Below are 22,996 nucleotides of genomic sequence, written 5' to 3'. Positions count from 1 at the left end.
AAGTACATTTTACTGTGAACTCTTGCATAGCTTGTCAGTGTCATATAACAATTAAATAGTGATAGATAACACGGCTGATAATTGAAGCTTCACAATCCCTCAAATGGTCTAACTAGCCGTGGATGATAAGAATTGCAATCACTTATTACCATTTCTGCCAAAAACCTATAGCACAGCTGACAGATTTGGAAATGTGAGAAGGAAACTTCTTATTTCAGTAATAAGTCACAATTAGTGAGAAATTCCACGTCACAGAGGCCAGTCACACCTTTGTCAAGCCATAGTCAATGCCAAGGAATTTCAAAGAGGGAACTCAGACATTAGAAAATTTCATTGCGTTAGTAGACTAATTTTCTTTCATTGCCCTTATGCACATAAGACAGACCCATTCGCTACAATATAGTGTAACTTGAACAAATATCCATTGGTGTGGCTGATAATAACGTGCATGAAATATATCATACTGAAGGCTCTCAAACTCGGTCCTCAGGACCCCAAACAGTTCATGTTTTCCAGGTATCCTCACAGAATCACAAGTGAAATAATTAGCACCACCTGTGAATCTTTTAAAATGTGTCAGTGCATAATGAATACACCTGTGCACCAGTTGGGTGACCTGGAAAACGTGAACTGTGTGGTGTCCTGAGGGCCAACTGTAAGAACCACTGAAATACATAATGGACATGTCAATATATGAACTACAATAACTGGTGCCAGTGATGCCGAGAGAGGACGGCTTCTCATCCCGCACTTCCTATAACAGTTAGTCAAACTGGACATCGAGCAACACAACTGACCGTGTTTAGTCTGCCTTCGGCCAGTCATATACAGTAACATCTGATTTCCTTGAACAGGAATCAACATGTGCATGGTTGACATTGGATTAAGTATTTTCAGATGTACCGTGAGTCACTCCTCCCCTTTGCCCATAATCCAGTTCAGATGCGGCTGGTAATCCATGGCTGTGGCCACTGCCCCATCCAAATCAACATTATCAACACAATGGGTGAAATTCAATTGTTATATCGCACCCGATCTCCCGATTAAGATCGCAAGTCGATAGTCAAATGTTCTTTTTTTATGTGTTGGGTTTAGCCACGTAAAAAAAGAAGTGCAAACGTTAAACTACTGGATGTGACACGAAAAGTCCTGCTTGGTTACGCAAACAGGTCACTTTTCGGTCATTTCAGCCTGCGACCTCAGGAGCAGCGAGCTGAAATACCGATGCCCGAACAGAGAAACAATTGAATAGCTCCGTAGGGCACCATCTATTGGCTGCCGGTGCTGAAGAACAACTGAATCTTGCCACATAAGTGAGGGCTCAAACACATTCCTCTGGGTGAGTGAAACAATTATTTGGTTTTGATCTGCCAAAATACTGAATGTAAAAACTGTGATAATTTCTCATGGCATATTAAGCCAAATGTTTGCACTAAAATGTGGACATATTTTGCATTTATGGGCAAAAGTCATACTTTAGATACAAATACACACCCTCCCGTCTTCACTGAACATATCTAAGCTCATCTCCATTCATGGAGAACTACAATAAACCCATCTGGACATGTCTATAGAGCTGGAGATTGGCTTCAAGCACTTCATGGAAAATCAGGCACTGTGTTATTCTTATAAGTTTATCGGATGAGTAGAATTCTGTTTAAATCCACTTCTGATCGTTTGTCACTGTCATTGCAACCAAAATGCAAGATTAATTTATTATTTCAGATAAGATGAAATGATTAAATATTGTTTTTTAACGAAGAGAATATAAGAATGCTGAACATAATGCATTTTTTTCAATTGTCATATTAACTACTGAAAGGGAGGCTTGTATACAACTTTAGCACAAGCAGGTACTGGATTTTCATGTTACAGAAGACATTGGCTAAGAATTTATCAATGTAATAAATTGTCCATAGAGAGAAACTCTGTCTGTGATTGCTCTCTACAAGCATTTTATTCTATTAACTTTATCTGACTATGATATTATTCATATATACTGCCTCACTATACCTGCGATGCTAAGAAAATAGTGTGGGGTGGGGAGGTGCTTAATCCCTATAAGAATACCAGCTACATCATGTCATTCTATCACTTTGGGAGCTACAAATATCTGATCTATGCACTCATCTCTACTATATTGGCAAACATACTGTAGCTTTTATTTTCACACAGTAGTTATGGTTAATAGAACAAGTGGTGTAAACAACTAGCGTAACACTGATGTTAGCTCTTCAATAGGCAATCATACCTAAGAAACAAATCTCAAACTGAATGGGATCATATGTACAGTTGCAAGAAAAAGTATGTGAACCCTTTGGAATTTCCTGGATTTGTGCATAAATTGGTCATAAAATGTGTTCTGATCTTCATCTAAGTCATAACAATAGACAAACACAGTCTGCTGAAACTAATACCACACAATTATATGTTCTCATGTTTTTATTGAACACACCATGTAAACATTCACAGTGCAGGGTGGACAAAAATGTGAACCCTTGGATTTAATAACAGGTTAACCCTCCTTTGGCAGCAATAACCTCAACTAAACTTTTTCTATAGTTGCATATCAGACCGGTCAGGGGGAATTTTGGACCATTCCTCTTTACAAAACTGTTTCAGTTCCGCAATATTCTTGGGTTGTCTGGTGTGAATCGCTCTCTTGAGGTCATGCCAGAGCATCTCAATCGGGTTGAGGTCAGGACTCTGACTAGGCCACTCCAGAAGGCGTATTTTCTTCTGTTGAAGCCATTCTGTGGTTGATCTACTTCTGTGCTTTGGGTCGCTGTCCTGTTGCATCACTCATCTTCAGTTGAGCTTCAATTGGTGGACAGATGGCCTTAAGTTCTCCTGCAAAATGTCTTGATAAACTTGGGAATTCATTTTTCCGTCAATGATAACAATCTGTCCAGGCCCTGAGGCAGCAAAGCAGCCCCAAACCATGATGCCGCCTCCACCATACTTCACAGTTGGGATGAGGTTTTGATGTTGGTGTGCTGTGCCTTTTTTTCTCAACACATAGTGTTGTGTGCTCCTTCCAAACAACTCAACTTTGGTTTCGTTTGTCCACAGAATATTTTGCCAGTGGTGCGGTGGAACATTCAGGTGCACTTATACAAACTTCAAACGTGCAGCAATGGGGTTTTTTTTTTGGACAGCAGTGGCTTCCTCCGTGGTATCCTCTCATGAACTTCCTTCTTGTTCAGTGTTTTACGTATGGTAGATTCTTCAACAGAGATGTTAGCATGTGCCAGAGATTTCTGTAAGTCTTAAGTTGACACTCTAGGATTCTTCTTCACCTCATTGAGCATTCTGCGCTGTGCTCTTGCAGTCACCTTTACAAGACGCCCACTCCTAGGGAGAATAACAACAGTGCTGAACTTTCTCCATTTATAGACAATTTGTCTTATCGTAGACTGATGAACATCAAGGCTTTTAGAGATACTTTTGAAACCCTTTCCAGCTTTATGCAAGTCAACAATTCTTAATTGTAGGTCTTCTGAGAGCTCTTTTCTGCGAGGCATGGTTCACATCAGGCAATGCTTCTTGAGAATTGCAAACTCAAAACTGGTGTATGTTTTTTACAGGGCAGGGCAGCTTTAACCAACATCTCCAATCTCGTCTCATTGATTGGACTCCAGGTTGGCTGACTACTGACTCAAATTAGCTCTTGGAGAAGTCATTAGCCTGGGGGTTCACATGCACTGTGAATGTTTACATGTGTGTTCAATAAAAACATGAGAACATATAGATGTTTGTGAGGTATTAGTTTCAGCAGACTGTGTTTGTCTATTGTTGTGACTTAGATGAAGATCAGAACACATTTTATGACCAATTTATGCACAAATCCAGGAAATTCCAAAGGGTTCACATACTTTTTCTTGCAACTGTATTCGGTCCAGTATCTGGCCATACTTTGATGGATTCATGATGTTAGGCATAACAATTCTACCTGTTTCACCTGTCTGCCCATGATTCTAAAACTAAGATCGGGAGTGGATGCAAGGACAAAGCGGATCAAGATTAACTGATTCTTTGGATGTGCTGGAAGCCCCAGTGTAAGGGATAAGTTTGTCCGAGATTAAACATGCTGGGCATTACTGGGATATGTGAGTTTTTCAAGATCAAACATTTGAATTTCAGAAAGTGTGGAGAAGCGAGCCAGTGAAGAAGTTGGCTATGGCAACCAATCAGTATTGAGGTAACATTTCTACAATGCACAATACAAAAATGAAGTAATACAAAGGCGCTGCTTGACACTATATTCTATCCTTAATTACTTTTATCCTTAATCGATTCTTCCAGCAGACAATATTCTTCCTTCCAACCAGAGCAACCTCAAAGACCACAATCTTCCAACCTATGTTTCGCACCTTTCAACTGACCTCCTTGAACAGAGTATATGCATCAAAAGGTTTCTTTTCATTCTCCATACAATGCTTATCATAAAGCTGGACAGCCACTCGTCCTGGCCCTTGTAATGGACACTCACCTCTTAGAGGTTCCCTATGTGCATGGAAAGGTTTCTTTCACTCCTTCCTCGTTCCAGACAGTAATCGCTCTCTCATCACAATGTGGGTAAAAAGATATTTTTGACGGATATCCAACGATAAACAGATATTTATTCTCAATTACATAGGTATATCCACAAAAACGATAAAAACATAAAACCAAACACAGAAAATTACCCAAAATAGGCTTCTGGTGTGCTCCACCGTGCACCCTCAGGTATAAAGCACCACGTTTGCCACTTATTCGGCAAACTTCTATATAATATAGAGTGCAAGTCCTTACCAATGGTGCAAAACTTGTGGAGATATCCAGACAGCCTAGGGTATAAAAACACCAACGCGTTTCGGATTTGATATCCTTCCTCAGGGTGTTTCTACAATGCATTCTATAAAATTTATAGATCTTGTATTTTGATGGTGTAAGAAATCGTGTTTGGTAGTGCGTGAGTTCAGTTGTACTGGTCCAAAACCAACAGACCTGCCAGTGAATCTATGCAATTTGTGTGATCTGTGCAGTGCTTCTGTGTGTTACGATGAAAATAAATGGTTAAAATTGAGAAATTGTGAGCCAGTTCTGCTCCTAGAAATATAGGGAAAAACTGTGTGGGGGTTTGGCTTTATTAAATTTCTGAGTTCAAAAACAGGCTAAACTGGCAAGAGAACGCTGACTCAACCATTGATTCTTAGTAAATTTACCCCAGAGAGAGACAGTTCTGTTTTGCTTAACATTGTTGTTATCGCTAGGGAATAAAATCACACTTTTCAGGCTTTAGCAGTTTTGAATATATACTATGGGCCTCACTTAGGCATGGAGGCCACCAGATGGTCTCCTGCTAACTGTGATGGACGCTACAAAGCTTGATTTCTATGTTTGTAAGACTCTACAGCAAAATGCCATTGTGCAAAATGTGTGCATGCAACACACTTCAAAGAGGAACAAAGAAAATATGTTTTTTTTCTTTAAACACAAATAAATTCCACAAAATAAAAATCAGCGCTCTTGTTTTTTTTTTTTTTTACTGTACTATGTGATTAAGTGATACCTTGAAAAGATTTGCAATATTCTTTTTTGTGTGACATAAAAAAAAAAAGACTGACATATTGACTACTGCAGTTTTGAAACATCTATAGATAAGGAGATCTTCGAAAAGCATGAAAATGTAGCTCATGACACCCAACAAAAGGTTGAAGGAAAAAGACATTAAACTTTTCAGAAGAACAAAAAAACATTTAAAAGATGGATGCACACTTAAGAGAATAAAAGTGGAGTTTAGATGACTGACAACTATTGTAATACATCCATTAGAACAGTATAAATCTTTTTGAAACCTTTATGGTTTCCATAGTAACCAGATGTAGGTGTTTATGCAAGCCTTATTTAATCCCTTTTGTGATAAGATTCTCCTTTACCACTGGCAAGATATCACGCTCTTATCCTGTCTTTGAGAAGTTGAGACGATATATTACTGGAAATGCTATAATCACTGTAAGAAAACCTTAATCTCTTTATAGGTTGCAATTGCAGTCCTACGTAAACCAATTATTAGTAATATTTTACAGGGGCAGTTTTGGGCAAAGTACATGTAGAGCAATAATTTATAGAAAAAAAAGACAAGCCTTCCTGTTGCATAAAAAGTGTGACTTACTTTCATTCAGTGATAGTGGACTTACAGTATATAGGTATTAACATGTTGGATACATGTGAAATGGCATTATGGAATTACTGTAATTACATTTTTGCTTAATGCATGAAGAATATGATGGTATAAAGGGGGCATTTTATAGCTAAGTGCAGTCCTATATATTTTATTTTTGACATTTTCTCTAACGTCCTAGTGGATGCTGGGGACTCCGTCAGGACCATGGGGAATAGCGGCTCCGCAGGAGACAGGGCACAAAAAGTAAGCTTTTAGGATCACATGGTGTGTACTGGCTCCTCCCCCTATGACCCTCCTCCAAGCCTCAGTTAGGTTTTTGTCCCCGTCCGAGCAGGGTGCAATCTAGGTGGCTCTCATAAAGAGCTGCTTAGAAAAAGTTTTTTAGGTTTCTTATTTTCAGTGAGTCCTGCTGGCAACAGGCTCACTGCTACGAGGGACTTAGGGGAGAGAAGTGAACTCACCTGCGTGCAGGATGGATTTGCTTCTTAGGCTACTGGACACCATTAGCTCCAGAGGGATCGAACACAGGCCCAGCCATGGAGTCCGGTCCCGGAGCCGTGCCGCCGACCCCCCTTGCAGATGCCGAAGTTGAAGAGGTCCAGAGGTCCGGAAACAGGCGGCAGAAGACTTTCAGTCTTCATAAGGTAGCGCACAGCACTGCAGCTGTGCGCCATTGTTGTCGGCACACTTCACACCAGCGGTCACTGAGGGTGCAGGGCGCTGGGGGGGGCGCCCTGGGCAGCAATGTATAATACCTTTTTCTATGGCTAAAATACATCACATATAGCCCTTGAGGCTATATGGATGTATTTAACCCCTGCCATATATCGCAAACTCCGGGAGAAGAGCCCGCCGTTTTAGGGGGCGGGGCCTATTCTCCTCAGCACACAGCGCCATTTTCCTGCTCAGCTCCGCTGTGAGGAAGGCTCCCAGGACTCTCCCCTGCACTGCACTACAGAAACAGGGTAAAACAGAGAAGGGGGGCATATTTTGGCGATATTTATATATATTAAGCGCATATAACAGAAACAACACCTTTTAGGGTTGTTTATATACATTTTTATAGCGCTTTGGTGTGTGCTGGCAAACTCTCCCTCTGTCTCCCCAAAGGGCTAGTGGGGTCCTGTCTTCGATAAGAGCATTCCCTGTGTGTCTGCTGTGTGTCGGTACGTGTGTGTCGACATGTATGAGGACGATGTTGGTGTGGAGGCGGAGCAATTGCCGGTAATGGTGATGTCACCCCCTAGGGAGTCGACACCGGAATGGATGGCTTTAATTATGGAATTACGTGATAATGTTAGCACGCTGCAAAAGTCAGTTGACGACATGAGACGGCCGGAAAACCAGTTAGTACCTGTCCAGGAGTCTCAGGCACCGTCAGGGGCTGTAAAACGTCCCTTACCTCAGTCAGTCGACACAGGTACCGACACAGATGAATCTAGTGTCGACGGTGGAGAAAGAAACGTATTTTCCAATAGGGCCACACGTTATATGATCACGGCAATGAAGGAGGCTTTGCATATCTCTGATACTGCAGGTACCTCAAAGGGGGGTATTATGTGGGGTGTGAAAAAACTACCTGTAGCTTTTCCAGAATCAGAGGAATTGAATGATGTGTGTGATGAAGCGTGGGTTAACCCCGATAGAAAACTGCTAATTTCAAAGAAGTTATTGGCATTATACCCTTTCCCACCAGAGGTTAGGGCGCGCTGGGAAACACCCCCTAGGGTGGATAAGGCGCTCACACGCTTATCAAAACAAGTGGCGTTACCGTCTCCTGATACGGCCGCCCTCAAGGATCCAGCTGATAGGAGGCTGGAAACTACCCTGAAGAGTATATACACACATACTGGTGTTATACTGCGACCAGCAATAGCCTCAGCCTGGATGTGCAGTGCTGGGGTGGTGTGGTCGGATTCCCTGACTGAAAATATTGATACCCTGGATAGGGACAGTATTTTATTGACTATAGAGCAATTAAAGGATGCTTTTCTTTATATGCGAGATGCTCAGAGGGATATTTGCACTCTGGCATCGAGAGTAAGTGCGATGTCCATATCTGCCAGAAGAAGTTTATGGACGCGACAGTGGTCAGGTGATGCGGATTCCAAACGGCATATGGAAGTATTGCCGTATAAAGGAGAGGAATTATTTGGGGTCGGTCTATCGGATCTGGTGGCCACGGCAACAGCCGGAAAATCCACTTTTTTACCTCAGGTCACCTCCCAACAGAAAAAGACACCGTCTTTTCAGCCGCAGTCCTTTCGTTCCTATAAGAACAAGCGGGCAAAAGGACAGTCATATTTGCCCAGAGGCAAAGGAAGGGGTAAGAGGGTGCAGCAAGCAACTACTTCCCACGAACAGAAGCCCTCCCCGGCTTCTACAAAGCCCTCAGCATGACGCTGGGGCTGTGCAAGCGGACTCAGGGGCGGTGGGGGGTCGACTAAAGATTTTCAGCACACAGTGGGCGCGCTCACAGGTGGACCCTTGGATCCTGCAGGTAGTATCTCAGGGTTACAAGTTGGAATTCGAAAAGTCTCCCCCTCGCCGGTTCCTAAAGTCTGCTTTACCAACGTCTCCCTCAGAAAGGGCGACGGTATTGGAAGCCATTCACAAGCTGTATTCTCAGCAGGTGATAGTCAAGGTACCCCTCCTACAACAGGGAAAGGGGTATTATTCCACACTATTTGTGGTACCGAAGCCGGACGGTTCGGTAAGACCTATTCTAAATCTGAAATCCTTGAACCTGTACATACAGAAATTCAAGTTCAAGATGGAGTCACTCAGAGCAGTGATAGCGAATCTGGAAGAAGGGGACTTCATGGTGTCCCTGGACATAAAAGATGCTTATCTGCATGTCCCAATTTACCCTTCACACCAAGGGTATCTCAGGTTCGTGATACAAAACTCTCATTATCAGTTTCAAACGCTGCCGTTTGGTTTGTCCACGGCACCTCGGGTCTTTACCAAGGTAATGGCCGAAATGATGGTTCTTCTACGAAGAAAAGGCGTATTAATTATCCCTTACTTGGACGATCTCCTGATAAGGGCAAGGTCCAGAGAACAGCTGGAAGTCGGAGTAGCACTAACCCAAGTAGTGCTTAAACAACACGGGTGGATTCTGAATCTTCCAAAATCTCAATTGACCCCGACGACACGTCTGCTGTTCCTGGGAATGATTCTGGACACTGTTCAGAAAAAGGTGTTTCTCCCGGAGGAGAAAGCAAGGGAGTTATCCGAACTTGTCAGGAACCTCCTAAAACCAGGAAATGTGTCAGTACATCAATGCACAAGAGTCCTGGGAAAGATGGTGGCTTCTTACGAAGCAATTCCATTCGGCAGATTCCACGCACGAATATTTCAGTGGGATCTGCTGGACAAATGGTCCGGATCGCATCTGCACATGCATCAGCGGATAACACTGTCACCAAGAACAAGGGTGTCTCTTCTGTGGTGTTTGCAGAGTGCCCATCTGTTAGAGGGCCGCAGATTCGGCATACAGGACTGGGTCCTGGTGACTACGGATGCCAGCCTACGAGGCTGGGGAGCAGTCACACAGGGAAGAAACTTCCAGGGCGTGTGGTCGAACCTGGAGACGTCTCTTCACATAAATATACTGGAGCTAAGAGCGATTTACAATGCTCTAAGCCTGGCAAAACCGCTGCTTCAGGGTCAGCCGGTGTTGATCCAGTCGGACAACATCACGGCAGTCGCCCACGTAAACAGACAGGGCGGCACGAGAAGCAGAAGAGCAATGACAGGAGCTGCAAGGATTCTTCGCTGGGCGGAAAATCATGTCATAGCACTGTCAGCAGTGTTCATTCCGGGAGTGGACAACTGGGAAGCAGACTTCCTCAGCAGACACGACCTCCACCCGGGAGAGTGGGGACTTCATCCAGAAGTCTTCCACATGATTGTGAACCGTTGGGAAAAACCAAAGGTGGACATGATGGCGTCCCGCCTCAACAAGAAACTGGACAGATATTGCACCAGGTCAAGAGACCCTCAGGCAATAGCTGTAGACGCTCTGGTAACACCGTGGGTGTACCAGTCCGTGTATGTGTTTCCTCCTCTGCCTCTCATACCAAAGGTACTGAGAATTATACGGCTACGGGGAGTAAGAACAATACTCGTGGCTCCGGATTGGCCGAGAAGGACTTGGTACCCGGAACTTCAAGAGATGCTCACGGAAGAGCCGTGGCCTCTACCGTTAAGAAGGGATCTGCTTCAGCAGGGACCTTGTATGTTCCAAGACTTACCGCGACTGCGTTTGACGGCATGGCGGTTGAACGCCGGATTCTAAAAGAAAAGGGCATTCCAGAGGAAGTTATTCCTACCTTGATTAAAGCCAGGAAGGAAGTGACCGCACAACATTATCACCGCATTTGGAGAAAATATGTTGCGTGGTGTGAGGCCAAGAAGGCCCCAACGGAGGAATTTCAATTGGGTCGATTCCTACATTTCCTGCAGGCAGGATTGTCTATGGGCCTCAAATTGGGGTCTATTAAGGTTCAAATTTCGGCCTTATCGATTTTCTTCCAGAAAGAATTGGCTTCAGTGCCTGAAGTACAAACCTTTGTCAAAGGTGTACTACATATACAGCCCCCGATTGTGCCTCCAGTGGCACCGTGGGATCTCAACGTAGTTTTGGATTTTCTCAAATTCCATTGGTTTGAGCCGCTCAAATCGGTAGATTTGAAGTATCTTACATGGAAAGTAACCATGCTACTGGCCCTGGCTTCAGCCAGGAGAGTATCAGAGTTGGCGGCTTTATCGTACAAAAGCCCATATCTGATTTTCCATTCGGACAGGGCAGAACTGCGGACGCGTCCTCAGTTTCTGCCTAAGGTGGTTTCGGCTTTTCACTTGAACCAGCCTATTGTGGTGCCTGCGGCTACTAGCGACTTGGAGGACTCCAAGTTGCTGGACGTTGTCAGAGCATTGAAAATATATATTTCAAGGACGGCTGGAGTCAGAAAATCTGACTCGCTGTTTATCCTGTATGCACCCAACAAGATGGGTGCTCCTGCGTCTAAGCAGACGATTGCTCGTTGGATCTGTAGCACAATCCAACTTGCACATTCTGTGGCAGGCCTGCCACAGCCTAAATCTGTAAATGCCCACTCCACAAGGAAGGTGGGCTCATCTTGGGCGGCTGCCCGAGGGGTCTCGGCATTACAACTTTGCCGAGCAGCTACGTGGTCAGGGGAGAACACGTTTGTAAAATTTTACAAATTTGATACTCTGGCTAAGGAGGACCTGGAGTTCTCTCATTCGGTGCTGCAGAGTCATCCGCACTCTCCCGCCCGTTTGGGAGCTTTGGTATAATCCCCATGGTCCTGACGGAGTCCCCAGCATCCACTAGGACGTTAGAGAAAATAAGAATTTACTTACCGATAATTCTATTTCTCATAGTCCGTAGTGGATGCTGGGCGCCCATCCCAAGTGCGGATTGTCTGCAATACTTGTACATAGTTATTGTTACAAAAATCGGGTTATTATTGTTGTGAGCCATCTTTTCAGAGGCTTCTTCGTTGTTATCATACTGTTAACTGGGTTCAAATCACAAGTTGTACGGTGTGATTGGTGTGGCTGGAATGAGTCTTACCCGGGATTCAAGATCCTTCCTTATTGTGTACGCTCGTCCGGGCACAGTACCTAACTGAGGCTTGGAGGAGGGTCATAGGGGGAGGAGCCAGTACACACCATGTGATCCTAAAAGCTTACTTTTTGTGCCCTGTCTCCTGCGGAGCCGCTATTCCCCATGGTCCTGACGGAGTCCCCAGCATCCACTACGGACTATGAGAAATAGAATTATCGGTAAGTAAATTCTTATTTTTAGTTTAAAAAATAAAAACATAAAAGTTAATGACTGTGATTTGTGTGCCTGAGCTTTACACCAGTCACCTATGTGTGTCTGTGTGTTTCTACAACAATCTATAGGTGGTCGGGGCATTATACATTTATAACTGTTTACAGATCAAATTGGCAACTACTAAAAAGAGTATAAAAGAGGAGCGGGAGGGGAATTTCAACACACCGAGATGCTGCTAGGGTATGGGTTGTGGGTCGACTCAACTTAGGTCGACAGTCATTAGGTCGACCACTGAAGGTCGAAATGGGCATTAGGTCCACATGAGAATTAGTTCGATATGTATTAGGTCGACAGGTGAAAAGGTTGACATGAGTTTTTGGACTTTTTTTGGTGTTGTTTTCTTCGTAAAGTGACGGAGAACCCCAATTAGTGCACCGTGTCACCTCGCAGCTACGGGCAAGGTGCCTCGCTTTGCTCGGCACAGGTTACCGTTCCAATCATAGTCCACGTGGATCGTCAAGTATGGCAAAATCCCAAAAATGGGAAAAAGTAATGTCGACCTTTTGACCTGTCGCCCTAATGCATGTCGACATACAGTGGTCAACCTAAGCTGTGTCGACCTAACGACTGTATCCCCTTTATACATACCTCCTAACATAGGGGGTAATTCAGCGTTGATCGCAGCAGCAAATTTGTTAGCAGTTGGGCAATACCATGTGCACTGCAGGGGGGGTGTCAGATGTAACATGTGCAGAGAGAGTTACATTTGGGTGTGGTGTGCTCAAACTGAAATCTAAATTGCCGTGTAAAAATAAAGCAGTCAGTATTTACCCTGCACAGAAACAAAATAACCCACCCAAATCTAACTCTCCCTGCAAATGTTATATCTGCCACACCTGCAGTGCAACATGGGGGGTAATTCAGAGTTGATCGCAGCAGCAAATTTGTTAGCAATTGGGCGAAACCATGTGCACTGCAGGTGTGACAGATATAACATGTGCAGAGAGAGTTAGATTTGGGTGGGTTATTTTGTTTCTGTGCAGGGTAAATAACGGCTGCTTTATTTTTACACGGCAATTTAGATTTCAGTTTGATCACACCCCACCCAAATCTAACTCTTTCTGCACATGTTATATCTCCCCCCCTCCCCCCACAGTGCACATGGTTTTGCCCAACTGCTAACAAATTTGCTGCTGCAATCAACTCTGAATTACCCCCATTGCCCTAGCTTAAATCGGGAATGGGGGTGGTTCTGTGTGAGATGACCCCTAAAACCGGAACTATCCCGATAATAATCAAATCATTAGGAGGTATGACTTAATCTTATATAGAAAATACAAACATGAAGTACAGTACATGACAATAATAGGCAGTAAACCATGTGTATAATTATCAGTCTGAATAATATACTTAAAATGCAGCATCTGATTTATGGTATGCTTGGTAAAATAGATGCTCTCTTTGTGAGATGCTTCTCAGCAATCTATTCTAGTTTCTCAGGTTTGCAAATTTGCCTGAAGAAAATAATGGTATATAGGCTATGGGTTGAAACTCAGGACCAAGGACAGTGACATTGCTGCAGTTCAAGTAAGGTAAGAAGTAAACAGATGAAATGTCATGGTAACACTAAATGCGTTTTCAATTATCATATACGTTTGTGATTAAAAATCTTTTAAAATCATGATGTGGCAGACATACAAGGCTATGATGTTTTATTCTTGTTATTCCAACACAAGGCAAGTTTGGAGGCTGACCCACTGCAAGAGAACCAGCTAGGCCATATTTACAAATGCCCTGTTCCACTTACAATAACAGCTATATGCCTTAACGAAAATTAAACTAACTGAAAAATCAAACAAGTACGGTACACAGAGTTTCCTATGAATCAGAGCACATACATCTTAGAAATGTAAGTGCATTGAATCTGAATTTCAAAATGAACTTTACTCTGCCCGCTCTGAAGTCTTGGATTTAAATAGATTTCTTAACTTTCCCATCTCAGAAATCACTCGCAACTCTCCTCACTCAAATACAAATACAGGAATGTTTCACTAAAACAGGACAAAGTGTGCCAAACTGATAACGATCGCTGCTACAGTGCTATCCGCCTCTAGCATGCAGATTTAACTCTGCCATAATCATTATGCGAAAAGTCAAATCCCCTTCTCGATTTTCATTGCTGAAACAGTATTTGGCAGCCTGTGTTGTAAGAAATTAACGTGTGTGTGTGTGGTGGGGGGGGGGGGGGAGAATTAGAGATCCTTATCTATAGTCTACTAAGCCCAACAGATGAATGAGGAAATACACACAGCATCATGAATTTTTTCTATCAGAGCAGCAAAGGTAATTAAGTTGCAGAAATTTTTCATCTGATCTGGCTCCCTTTAGAGCAATTGCAGAAAAGCATAATTTTTGATTTTGCTGGCTTAGAAACAACACAGGCAAGGTATGTGGTTTCAGAGGCTCATTATGACGAATATGCAGTATTGTTCCATTTGTGATGATTAGATATCAATAGCATTCTAGCAGGCTGCATACTTTAATGTAGCATAGCAAAAATAAAATAAACAAGACTACGTGACATCGACACTTCAAAGGATAACTGGCTGCTTAATGTTGGAAAGTCAAAGTACATCAATCAGCAGGAATGACTGCATCATAAATGGACAATCCCTAATTCTAACTATAAGAGATATTATTATATTTCATTTATAAGGCGCAGCAAGCGGTTTGTAGCGCCATACGGCAAACATTAGAACAATACAGGGTAAACACGACATCACCTTACAGTAACGAAGCACAACTAACAATTAGCACCACAAATCTCAGTACACAATACAACTGGAATGTAAAGCAAAGGAGTAATCGGTGTACTGCTAGGGGAGTGCAGCCATTGGAAGAGATGAGTGAGAGGAGATGGGGGTTAAGGCCCATACACACGATGATAAAATGAGCGACGTCGTTCATTTCAGCCCTCATCAACGACGTCGCTCATTATATCGTCAAGTGTGTATGCATCCGACGACCACCGATGCGCGGCCCCGCGGGACGTTAACGACCCTCGCTTATCTGTGGAGCATGTATGCTCAATTTCCACTATGGTCGTTACCGACCAGAGACGTCGTTGAATGTGTATGGTGTGAACGACCAACGACCAAGCCACTGTTCACCAGCCCTGTTCCCAGCTCATTATGTTAATAAACTGTTCAGCTTGGATGCTTCAATGATGAATGGTCTTTGGTCTTCGGTCGTTGGTAGTGTGTATGCTCATGTCGTTTGCTCAGCTGTTCAAGGGAAGTTCAGGGGAAGTCGTTAACGACGGTCGTTAACGACGTGTGCATCGTCAAGTGTGTATGGGCCTTAAGATAGCCACTGGGTAAGTGAGGGCTGTAGTTGATGTGTGAGAGAAGAGGGCTGTGAGAACAGGAGGAAAGAGGGCCCTGCTTCAAGGAGCTTACAATCTAGAGGGAGAGGGATGACAGGCAGGTGACATGATAGACAGGGATACTGTACCTTTAGTCTGGAACCAGAAATTTTATTGAACTTTTTTTATAGGACATTTAATTTGCATATGATATACATAGCACACTGTGTCCGTGTGTAGTAACTTTTCTATGTGGTGCAGTACATGTAATTGTTGGGAACCATGAGTGTCAGTGCAGGTGTGTAATGATAGCCAGTGGCACATGCTATCCTGCCATATAACACACAGGAGCCTGGTATAGGTATATCATCGGTAGTCAGCAGTGTAAGGCGATCCGTTGTATGCGCCCCACCGCCAGCGTGTCACGTTTACTCGGCGGCCGTGAGGGCTGATGCTGCGTCTCCTGGGCTCTCCCCTTCCCTTCCCTCTCTGTATTAGCGGTTGCTGTAAGAGCAGCAGTGCACTGACACTCATGGTTCACAACAATTACATGTACTGCACCACATATAAAAGTTACTACACATAGAGACAGTGTGCTATGTATATCATATGAATTATACTGGAAGATAAGTGTGTTGCAGAGTACAATACTAAAGGTGGATGACCCCCAACCCGCATAGGTATCAAGGCATAACCCCTCCCCCATCGACAGCACCTCCTGCCCCCATCCAAGGGCAACACACAACCACCCCACCCGCAGCATCTACAGACCCCATTCACGGCACCACGCAACCACCCCTCAACCACCCACAGCACCTCTGAAACCCCTCCCCCAAACACATCCAATCCTGCACCCGGCCCTCCCCAAACACACACCCCTGCACCCGCACCTCCCCCATGGACAGCACCTCCAGACCCCCTCCTTCATCCACGGCCCCCCGCACCCGCCCCTCCCCCTACAGCAGCATCTACATACCCCCTCCCCCATCTGCGCACCACCCCCATCACCTCTGGACCCCCTCCCCCATCCGCACCCCTTGTGCACCCGCCCCTCCCCCATCCGCACACCCTTGCAACCGCCCCTCTACCACCCGTGGTGGCTCAGGACTCCCTGCCCCACCTGCAGCACCGCCACACCGGCCCCTCCCTCACCTGCGGCACCCCCACAACCACCCCTTCCCCACCTCCTGACCCCATCCATATCTCCCCCACACCCACCACTCCCCCAACCACAGCACCTACTAGGTGATTCATCAGGCCCTGTGTGTACTGTTCACACCGTTGCAAGTAGGCTACGGCCCCTTAACCCTCGCACGCCCTTTGCACGTGCAATATTTAACCACTCACAAAATTATGAATGGAGGTAATACTCCATATAATACAAATATTGCACGCCCCAAGGACGTGCAAGGGCTAAAGGGGTGTAGCCCCTTGCAACGGTGTGAAGAGCGCCCGTAGGACGCGATGAATCATCTAGTGTTATATGGAAGTTTACAGATGGATATAGCCTAAAATCGTTGATAACGCAGGGGGTACAACCTATGGGCCTAATTCAGACCTGATCGCTAGCAAGCAATTTTTGCACCACTGCGATCAGATAGTTGCAGCCTACAGGGGGAGTGTATTTTAGCTGTGCAAGTGTGCAAATGCATGTGTAGCAGAGCAGCATAAACTGATTTTGTGCAGTCTCTGTGCAGCCCAGGACTTACTCAGCTGCTGCGATCACATCAGCCTGTCCGGGACCGGAATTGACGTCAGGAACCCTCCCTGCAAACGCATGGACACACCTGTGTTTTTCCAGACACTCCCTGAAAACGGTCAGTTGACACCCACAAACGCCTTCTTCCTGTCAATCTCCTTGCGATTGCACGTGCGAACGGATCCGTCGCACAAACCAATCGCAGAACGGCGATCCACTTTGTACCTGTGCGACGCGCCTACGCATTGCGGTGCATACGCATGTGCAGTTTGGACCTGATCGCCCGGTTTGCAAAAACGCATAGCAACGATCAGGTCTGTAATTACCCCCTATAAGCAGCCATAGAGCAAAATATCATGCCACCAATTTATAAATGCTAAAAATGAATTTTGTATCTTTGTTTAACTTATATTTTAAGGTTTATGTTAAGTATAACATGGCTAGCTGTGTTGGTAAAATATATATATATAATATTTAGGATTTCAAAAGTAATATTTATATAAAATATATCTATTCATAGCTTGCATAAAAAAAAATACTTTTTTAAGCTAGCAATAGCTTCTATACATAGAATGTGTAATACTAAAAGTAATGATACTTCTAAAAATATATATTTGAAAAAAAAAGAGAAAATTACCAACAATATACCACTAAAGGCTGAATATCACTCCTGTCTACTATTTGATTCATAACCACTTGTGAGGCTTCACTGATAAAAGCAGTTAAAAGACAAATAAAATCCAGCAATACATAACCCAAGAATGTAATAAAAATGACCACTTACTGTGTTCTCTATACTAAGTGTTTGCTAAGACATAAATACAAGACACTCAGATGATGGGGGTTTTTCAACAATGGGAATAAATTGACCCCCATTGTGTCCGTTTTTGAAATAGGCAATCTACAGTCTTTACACAGGGAGACTTTGATACCAATTTCTAACCAGTCAGCCACAACAAGGACTAAGCAATAAATGAACAGCTGGAGTACATGTGGAGAACAGCCTCGTCTTCCCATCTGCATGTACGTTCTAGAATCATTATTTTGATCACACTATGGCACCTGTCTGTCCCGTTTTGAAACCAAAACAAAAAGAAACCTAGTATGTCTTAATGCAATACTATTTCTGGGTCCATTAGACAAGGAGTTCCCCTCCTCTGTGCCATAACAGCTCCTATGGAAGGATTATACGCCTCTGTCTGACAAACCGATGACGGTACACACAGACCAGAGAGAAGACCAGACATTGAGATGCATTTTGCAATATTTAATTTTCTGTCCTTACCTGTGTCTAAAATCCTTATTCCTATTATAGCAAGAAAAGAAGAGAGAAATCGTAAATCAGATGTTGTTTAGAGATGACTTATATGAAAATGGAAAGATTCCAAGTGGGAATGAGAGGAAATCCAACGTGCATGCGACAAGTTCTGCATTCTAGGTCAGAAACTGTATCAAATGGGCTTTTCAGTAATCATTTTTGGGAAATAAACACTACGTAAGGACTTTGATTGTTATTTTTGGAACATTTCTCAAGTACATTTCCAGTTTTACTTCTAATGACTATTACAAAACATTTCATGACCAGTCGATCTTAACAGAAATTAAACAACACGTGTCTTCCCACAATAAATGTTTTTAGAACAGAAAAGCCCCCTGTGTGAAAGCAAACCTCCCATGGTCAGAATAGGTTCTAGACAAGCCTTGTGTATGAGAAATCCTCTCACAATGAACAATCAAAGGTCAGGAAATGCTATTTCAAGGTGAAAGAAAAATACATTTATTTACCTCCTAGGCAGCAGAAATTAAAGGAAAAAATATATTGATCATTAAGAAATAATATTAAATGATATATGCACAACATTTATATAGCTTTCACTAATCAATGTTTAATATAAATAATGACTATCCATTAACTCATTAATCTAACTACACATAAGGGCTACTGGGGAACAGTCTTCCTCTGCCATCGATTCAGCAGAGAAAAGACTGCATGCAGTGTCTCCACAGCCTAATCACTCAAGTGACAGGGGAAGATCCTTCCCCTATCCATCCGACCTCACTCCAATAAGTAATTGAGCGCTTATGATTGCTGGGATTTTCTAGCTGAAAACGCACTAGGGTTAATGTAGCCGCGTGACACTGGGCGTAATCTTTTTTAAAAAAAATTATTACATTTAGCAATTTACTAGTAAACAATTTCTATTATTTTTGGTGTTATGATGCTCCTCCTCTGTTGTACTCGCAAATATCCTGAAACCGTTTTAGACCCCAAAATACTACAAAGGTAGAGGCTGAACAACAAAACGCAAAAAATCTAATTCAAAACTACAGTAAGTACAATTTGAAATTTTAAAGATTTGTAATTATCAAGTATATTTGATTATTTACAACATTTTAAAAGACTATTTTTTTCTTCTTAAATTTTTGTAAATAAAAAACAACAGTATATTAAAGCAACTTACCTAAGCTCAAGCACACTGGTTACGTTTCCTGATGGAAATATTCGTCGGATGAAGTTGAAATCTCCCACATACAAACTTCCATCAAGTCCACAAGCCAAGGCCACAGGCGCAAGAAGTTTGTTGCCGTCAGCCTGGCCATTGCAACTAGGGCATGAGATGCTCCGCCTTCTGCCATTCCCCATAATGCAGCTAACGACAGGTGGTTGCTGAGATATGAACTGGTTTTCTCCATTCCCTTTGTAGAGGATACCTGGAAATAAATGTAGAAATGCCTCTTTAATTATCCCTTCAATAAGTGGTGGACAGAAAATTGCATTTGATCATTATGTAACTATCATTATTTAATATAATGTTATATTCACAGCATAACCTATCATTTTTTTTAAACGTAAAGTTGCAATGCCTGCAAGCGCGTTAAGGAAGCTTCATCTCCTGCTTGTCCAAGAGAATGACCATGGTTGCAGCCCTGCTCATCCAATAACTGGCCTATGTGCCAATAACTGGCCGATTGTGTTAACAGTAAAAGGTGAAGACAAACTGGGTTTTTGCCCAACGATGATGTGAACATCGCTGGCAGGAAAATAGCTCAGAGCATACACACTGAGCGATTTTTACTGTGCCCAGCAATGTTCACGGGGGTGAACCACTTTCCACAGTAGTAGACTATGGAAAGTGGTTCACTTGGCCATTAAAACAGCCCGACGGATGGCGGCGACCAGCGATGATGCAGGAGTGCGCATCAGCACTCACCACCCGGCCATACACACTGGCCGAGTATGAGCTCAAAGTAGCTCAAATGCCAAAAGTGGGCTACTTTGAGCTCAAAATCGGCTAGTGTGTATGGGCCTTTGATCTAATTATTAAAATACTCAAGATACTTGGAATACCATGCCTAAAATATCCATCTTTCCACACTGAATTCAAGGTATTCCTCTCTTTAGCAAATTACTTTGCAGTATTTCGCAATGTTCCTCACAGTGAGTGAGCCTTAGTCAGGAAGAAAAGAAGGACAATTTGCACCTTGGAAAAATCATGTTGCACTGCAGCTGGCACAGATAGAGATTTATGGCGGTATCCTATAAGCAGCGGCTTTACCGGTGCTAATAGGATCGCCAGATTATTAGCCCTGATGCCGGCTCTGTTAATGTGCAATGCCAGAACTCATCGGGTATTATGGTTAGGGTGCCTCAGGCACCCGAAGCATAATCCCCGATAAGCAGCCATCGGAGCAACGATAACACATGGGATCGGGGATTTATCCTGATCCCATGTGTTTTCAAGCGATCGCGGGTCCAATTTCTGCCGATAAAAACTGGCTAATTAGATACTGCGATAATGACCATTACATTTGCTAAAATTTACCTTGCATGCAAAAAATAAATGCATTTGCATGGCAATAACTAGGGGTGTGTGAACACTGCTGTCGCACAAAGCACAGGGTTCTGGGGGGACACCCCCCGTTGCCCCACAGCCCTTGCTTTTGGCTAGCAGGGTACCAGGATCCCTGCCACAGTGCCACCCAGAGCATCGTCCGTAGATGTAGTTGCGCCATAGGCACAGGTGCACACTCCTTAGATGGCCACAACCCAACTCCCTATACTGTATTTGCAGGAATCAGCAGACAACAATCCCAGTCATGTTTCTTGGTGAGAAGCGGCCCTCTAACGCTCCAATAACGCATAGTCACATTATCGGTGAGCCCCCCCAGGAAGAAGTGAGCATTCTGTACCTAGGGCATTATCTATGTGGGAGGGGCGTGGCTATGTCGCACACATCTCCCACAAAGCACCTGTGCATGCCTATAAATGTAGCATTTTGCAGGTGCATCCTGGGTGGCCTATCTACCTTCTTACCCCTTTCAGTGGCCCTGGACATCATCACTGAGCGGTAGAAATATACACAGAATATACACTGCTCAAAAAAATAAAGGGAACACTAAAATAACACATCCTAGATCTGAATTAATGAAATATTCTTATTAAATACTTTGTTCTTTACATAGTTGAATGTGCCGACAACAAAATCACACAAAAATTATCAATGGAAATCAAATTTATTAACCCATGGAGGTCTGGATTTGGAGTCACCCTCAAAATTAAAGTGGAAAAACACACTACAGGCTGATCCAACTTTGATGTAATGTCCTTAAAACAAGTCAAAATGAGGCTCAGTAGTGTGTGTGGCCTCCACGTGCCCGTATGACCTCCCTACAACCCACACAAGTGGCTCAGGTAGTGCAGCTCATCCAGGATGGCACATCAATGCGAGCTGTGGCAATAAGGTTTGCTGTGCCTGTCAGCGTAGTGTCCAGAGCATGGAGGTGCTACCAGGAGACAGGCCAGTACATCAGGAGACGTGGAGGAGGCCGTAGGAGGGCAACAACCCAGTAGCAGGACCGCTACCTCCGCCTTTGTGCAAGGAGGAACAGGAGGAGCACTGCCAGAGCCCTGCAAAATGACCTCCAGCAAGCCACAAATGTGCATGTGTCTACTCAAACAATCAGAAACAGACTCCATGAGGGTGGTATGAGGGTCCGACGTCCACAGGTGGGGGTTGTGCTTACAGCCCAACACCGTGCAGGATGTTTGGCATTTGCCAGAGAACACCAAGATTGGCAAATTCGCCACTGGCGCCCTGTGCTCTTCACAGATGAAAGCAGGTTCTCACTGAGCACGTGACAGACGTGACAGTCTGGAGACGCCAAGGAGAACGTTCTGCTGCCTGCAACATCCTCCAGCATGACCGGTTTGGCAGTGGGTCAGTAATGGTGTGGGTGGCATTTCTTTGGGGGGCCGCACAGCCCTCCATGTGCTCGCCAGAGGTAGCCTGACTGCCATTAGGTACCGAGATGAGATCCTCAGACCCCTTGTGAGACCATATGCTGGTGCGGTTGGCCCTGGGTTCCTCCTAATGCAAGACAATGCTAGACCTCATGTGGCTGGAGTGTGTCAGCAGTTCCTGCAAGACGAAGGCATTGATGCTATGGACTGGCCCGCCCGTTCCCCAGACCTGAATCCAATTGAGCACATCTGGGACATCATGTCTCGTTCCATCCCCCAACGTCATGTTGCACCACAGACTGTCCAGGAGTTGGCGGATGCTTTAGTCCAGGTCTGGGAGGAGATCCCTCAGGAGACTATCCGCCACCTCATCAGGAGCATGCCCAGGCGTTGTAGGGAGATCATACAGGCACGTGGAGGCCACACACACTACTGATCCTCATTTTGACTTGTTTTAAGGACATTACATCAAAGTTGGATCAGCCTGTAGTGTGTTTTTCCACTTTAATTTTGAGTGTGACTCCAAATCCAGACCTCCATGGGTTAATAAATTTGATTTGCATTGATAATTTTTGTGTGATTTTGTTGTCAGCACATTCGACTATGTAAAGAACAAAGTATTTAATAAGAATATTTCATTCATTCAGATCTAGGATGTGTTATTTTAGCGTTCCCTTTATTTTTTTGAGCAGTGTATATTTTTCTAA

General features: G+C 43.9%; 1 protein-coding gene across 15 annotated transcripts in view; it reads right to left on the bottom strand.

Moving 5' to 3' along the window:
- TENM3 (teneurin transmembrane protein 3) overlaps window positions 1-22,996 on the bottom strand; it is a 1,613,133-nt gene that overhangs the window by 80,974 nt on the left and 1,509,163 nt on the right. For 7 of the 15 annotated variants that reach the window (XM_063920671.1, XM_063920677.1, XM_063920678.1 and 4 more), the window contains 2 exons: window positions 19,509-19,759; window positions 18,333-18,355 (listed from right to left, as the gene is read on the bottom strand). In XM_063920671.1, coding sequence (XP_063776741.1) covers window positions 18,333-18,355; window positions 19,509-19,759 — 274 coding nt within the window. The remainder of the gene's footprint in view (window positions 1-18,332; window positions 18,356-19,508; window positions 19,760-22,996) is intronic. The other 8 variants (XM_063920672.1, XM_063920673.1, XM_063920675.1 and 5 more) reach the window with 2 other exon arrangements.

Source organism: Pseudophryne corroboree, chromosome 1, assembly GCF_028390025.1.
Source record: "Pseudophryne corroboree isolate aPseCor3 chromosome 1, aPseCor3.hap2, whole genome shotgun sequence".
Lineage (NCBI taxonomy): Eukaryota > Metazoa > Chordata > Amphibia > Anura > Myobatrachidae > Pseudophryne > Pseudophryne corroboree.
The sequence above is the reverse complement of the archived record's forward strand: the minus strand, read 5'-3'. Positions and strand labels throughout refer to the sequence as shown.